The sequence below is a fragment of the Sinocyclocheilus grahami genome, unplaced genomic scaffold, assembly GCF_001515645.1.
Source record: "Sinocyclocheilus grahami isolate Dianchi unplaced genomic scaffold, SAMN03320097.WGS_v1.1 scaffold2732.1, whole genome shotgun sequence".
NCBI classification, from domain to species: Eukaryota; Metazoa; Chordata; class Actinopteri; order Cypriniformes; family Cyprinidae; genus Sinocyclocheilus; species Sinocyclocheilus grahami.
In genome coordinates, this window is record NW_015507910.1 from 14,348 (window position 1) to 19,603 (window position 5,256).

Below are 5,256 nucleotides of genomic sequence, written 5' to 3' on the forward strand. Positions count from 1 at the left end.
TATTCACATCTTTGCAGAACTGTTTGTCTAGTTTAAATTGAGCAAGATGGCTCAAGGTGGTAAGCTTTGCACCTAGTGTGACATTACATGTTTCCTGCAGTGTTTTCAGAGCGGTGATCTCACTGTTGAGGTTTGGAAACATGTTACTGCTGAGTGTGAGAACTCAGTTAGTTTGACCACAGTAAAGGAGAGATCAACCCTCAACCCAGATTAGACTGATGGGAATGAACTCTGTTGGCAGTTCCTCTTTTTTTCTTTTAGCAGGTTGAATTGTGTATCAGTCTCAACATCTCAACTGTAGAATCTGCTGAGGATCTGGAACGACTGGCAGAAAGAGAAGATGGCTGATAAGTGTGATCTGTGTCTGCTGGGACTGATCATTCTCTCTTCAATTCTCACAGGTAAACACCTTCCTACTTTCAATTCAGTTAAATTCAAGTTTATTTGTATAGCGCTTTTCACGGTACAAATTGTTGCAAAACAGCTTTACAGAAAATTAAGTTTAACATCAGTGGTGACTGTCAAATTGATGTACATATGGCAGAAATGTATGGTAAAATTCAGTTAATGACATAATCAAAAAGATTATGAACATATGTGTTGAATCATATGCTGCAATAAAACTTCTAGCAAAATTTGGTAGTTTATGTTGTTTCAGGGTTGGCATCATCTGAGGTCCTCTGAGGGGTTTGCATCATCTCTTCTCAGGTGTTCGGTCATCATAATTAGCGTAGCTGCTGTTCAAAGCAAGCACAAATAATAATGTGCATTTGATCAGATCTATGCAGTACAAGATTATGAGATGCAATATTTGAATGCTTGGCCAAGGAGATGTGTCTTTAATCTAGATTTAAACAGAGAGAGTGTGTCTGAACCCCGAACGTTATCAGGAAGGCTATTCCAGAGTTTGGGAGACAAATGCGAAAAAGCTCTACCTCCTTTAGTGGACTTTGCTATCCTAGGTACTACCAAAAGTCCAGAGTTTTGTGACTTTAGGGAGCGTGATGGATTGTAGCGTGGTAGAAGACTAGTTAGGTACGCAGGAGCTAAGGGCCTTGTAGGTAAGTAATAATATTTTATAAGCCATTGCAGAGACTGTAAAATTGGGGTAATGTGATAATTTTTTCTTGACCTGGTAAGGACTCTAACCACTGCATTTTGAACTACATGTAGCTTGTTTATTGAAGATGCAGGACAACCACCTAGCAGTGCATTACAAAAGTCCAGTCTAAAGGTCATGAATGCATGAACTAGCTTTTCTGCATCAGAAACAGATAACATGTTTCGTAACTTGGCAATGTTTCTAAGATAGAAGAATGTTGTTTTTGTAACATGGGAAATATTATATTTTTTAATAACAAGATAACAAGACAAGATGCTGTCTAACATAACACCCAGATTTTTGACTGTAGAGGAAGTAACAGTACATCCATCTAGTTGCAAATTGTAATCCAAGAGATTCTGTGTACTGCTTGTTGGTTCAATAAGTAATATCTCTGTCTTATCCGAATTCAATAGGAGAAAATTATTGGTCATCCAATCTTTAACATTTTTAATACACTCTGATAGCTTAGATAATTTAGAAGTTTCATCTGGTCTTGTTGAGATATACAGTGGGTACGGAAAGTATTCAGACCCCCTTAAATTTTTCACTCTTTGTTATATTGCAGCCATTTGCTAAAATCATTTAAGTTAATTTTTTTTAGAAGGAGCACAATTGAGCAGACACAACTTTTTCTAAAATTGTAGACATAAACGGAAGATTTGAAATGGGTCTGTAATTTGCAAGTTCACTAGGATCTAGTTGTGGTTTCTTAATATAAGGCTTAATAACCACAAGCTTGAATGGTTTTGGGACGTAACCTAAAGATAACGACGAGTTAATAATATTGAGAAGCGGTTCTTCTGCTACAGGTAACAACTCTTTCAGTAATTTAGTGGGTACAGGATCTAACAGGCATGTTGTTGGTTTAGATGCAGTGATAAGTTTATTTAGCTCTTCCTGTCCTATAGTTGTAAAGCACTGCAGTTTATCTTTGGGTGCGATAAATGGAGCTGAAGTACTAGACGCTGTAGAATCTACATTTGTTATTGTATTTCTGATGTTATCTATTTTATCAGTGAAGAAATTCATAAAGTCATTACTATTAAACTGTGAGGGAATATTTAGATCGGGTGGCGTCTGGTTATTTGTTAATCTAGCCACTGTGCTAAATAAAAACCTTGGATTGTTTCGGTTATTTTCTATGAGTTTGTAGATATGCTCGGCCCTGGCAGCTTTTAGAGCCTGTCTATAGCTGGACATACCGTTTTTCCACGCAATTCTAAAAACTTCCAAGCTAGTTTTTCTCCATTTGCGCTCAAGACTACAAATTTTTTTTCTTGAGAGAATGGATATTAATGTTGTACCATGGCGCAGTACGTTTTTCTCTAACCTTTTTCAATTTGATGGGGGCAACAGCTTCTAATGTATTAGAGAAGATAGTGCCCATGTTGCTAGTCATTTAGTCTAGTTCATGTGTACTTATTGGTACACAGAGCAGTTGAGATAAATCAGGCAGGTTATTTGTGAATCTGTCTCTGGTGGCTGGAACAATAGTTCTGCCCGGACGATAACGCGGAGCCATATAGTTAATATCAGTAATACGCAGCATGCACGATACAAGGAAATGGTCAGTAACATCATCACTTTGAGGTACAATACCATTATCAGTAAGATCAATTCCATGCAATATAGTTAAATCTAGTGTATGATTAAAATGTTGAGTGGGCCCGGTGAGGTTTTGCTTGACTCCAAAAGAGTTTATTAGGTCAGTAAACGTCCTAATGCATCATTTGTATTATCAACATGAATGTTAAAATCTGTGAAAATTAGTGCTTTATCAACATATACTAATAGGTCTGAGAGGAAATCTGCAAATTCTTTTAGGAAATCTGTATATGGCCCTGGTGGTCTATACACAGTAGCCAGAGCAAGAGATAGGAGAGATCTGGTTTGCATATCTGACAGTGTAACATTAAGCAGAAGTAATTTGAATGAGTATCCTGTCTTCTGAGTAACATTGAGAATATCACTATATATTGTTGCAACACCGCCGCCACGGCCAGTCTGACGGGGCTCATGCTTATAACAGTAGCTTGGTGGAGTAGACTCATTTAGACCAATATAATCATTAGCTTTTAGCCAGGTTTCAGTCAAGCAGAGTACATCAAAACGATTATCGGTGATCATTTCATTTACAATAACTGCTTTGGGTAAGAGTGATCTAATGTTTAGGAGCCCAAACTTTATTTCAGCCATCATGGCAGTTACTTGAGAATTGGCTTACTAGTCATATGGAGCGTAGCGTCCTGGAGATGTTGTCCGACAGGAGCTCTACTCCAACTCTGCTGGGGTGCAATCCGCAATCAGCATGAAAAAGCCTAGGTCTCTCTCAGAAAAGATTCCAATTATTAATAAAGAGCAGTTTCTGTTCTTTACACCATGACCATAACCATTCATTTAAAGCAAAATCTACAGAACCTTTTGTGTCCTCGGCGATACATTGGAAGCGGTCCTGACATGATGATCGTCATTGCGGGTCTCGATCAGGCTCCTGAAGTCCCTCTTCAGTGTTTCCGTCTGCCGCAGCTTGGTGTCGTTAACCCCTGCATGCAGCACGAACGCTCCGATGCTCTCGTCGCCCTTCAGGATCGCGGGTATCTGCGCAGAAACATCGAGAAGACGAGCATCAGGGAAACAGTGAGTGTGCACTTTACCTTCAGCTAACGTAGCACGGACGTGCCGAACAATGGTGTCTCCGACGATCACAGCATCGCGGAGGGGTGCGAAGCAGTTCCGGGTGGAGATCTTGAAGACCAGAGGTGGCGGAGGGGGAGATGTCCTCGCCCGGGGCCTAGCTCACGTCTTCCGCTGCAGGTGCACCCAGGGTCTGTGGTGTCCTGGCGCCGGAGTGAAGGACATCTGGGAAGATCGCATCCTGGGTGCACCGGGCCTTTGCAGAGAAGCACACGGAGTCGAGGTTGTGGGAGTGTTAGCAGGGTGCTGTATACATACCCCGGTCTTGTGAGCGTCAGCCCGGGATGTTTCGAGCGCGGCTCTCCACTCCCTCAGCTGGGCCTGCTTCTCCACCAGGTCGCAGATCTGCTTCTCCACGGCCCCCAGCTCGAGCTGGTCCTCACCTGCACTCAAAGGTAGACACACATCCACCATTAAAGCAAGCAACAGTGAGCAAAACAATGGTAATGTGTGTGAATAGAGTATTAGCAATGTAAGCGAGATAAGCGGCAACCACTCTGGCGATGCTAACAGGCTATAGGTTAACAGAGGACTTAAAATAAAACTAGTGATAACAAGGCGCTCTGATTGTTTTTGTTGTAGAATACGATAGGGGATAAATTCTAGGGCTGACCCCAATAGTCAACTAATCGTTAGTCGACCAGAAGAGGCTTGGTTGACCAAAATTTTATTTGTCACTTAGTCGCATTAAAAATAAATAAATAAATAAATCCACAGGCGAAGTCACGCAGTTTGTGATGGACAGACCGGCTAGTCTATGGTAATACAGTACATCAGGCAGGACATCCAAACGCTCGCCTATCATTCATCGACCTCAGATATGGCTTATCATCTGAAATATGTTAGTATTAGCAACTTTACATGTCTGCTCAATCTAATGTTAACTTGGAGAAATGTGCGCTATTGTGTTTGTGTGCAGTGTAGAAGCTGAACAGTAGCTCGCTCACTGCAGGACAGATGGAGGCGCCGGTGCGGTCACTTGCTCTTAAAATAGGCTACTCCATAATTTTGGTCATTCAGATAAGAGTAATACATCTTTCAAATGTGTAAAGACTCTACGTTTATTTGTGTGCACTCACAATAACAACAAAACACACTTTTGTAAAATAATGAAAGCAAACAGGATGCACTTTCTGCCGTCTCGGTCTGTGAACTTGAGCTCGAAATTCCATGTATATCTTTGCCTTACAGACATAAAAAATATATCTATAGAGAGTGAAATGTCTACTTTCAAATGAACCAATTCAAATGGAAGACAAATATTCTCAGATTATGTAATCCGTATGAAACAAGGTGCATCACTACTGCGGAGATGATAAGTCAGTGTCGCAGACTTCATCTCTTAAATTATTAAAGGGGTCATATGATGCTTTTTTAAAGATCATTATTTTGTGTATTTGGTGTAACAGAATATGTTGACATGCTTTAATGTTCAAAAAACACATTATTTTTCAAAT

The 5,256-nt window shown here is 40.4% G+C and overlaps 1 protein-coding gene across 1 annotated transcript in view; it reads left to right on the forward strand.

Annotated features, from left to right (window-relative positions):
- The first annotated feature begins 340 nt into the window (after positions 1–340).
- The window catches only part of LOC107575569 (uncharacterized), a 7,817-nt gene continuing 2,901 nt past the window's right edge, over positions 341–5,256 (forward strand). Inside the window, exon 1 of the mRNA XM_016261923.1 lies at positions 341–401. Coding sequence (XP_016117409.1) covers positions 341–401 — 61 coding nt within the window. The remainder of the gene's footprint in view (positions 402–5,256) is intronic.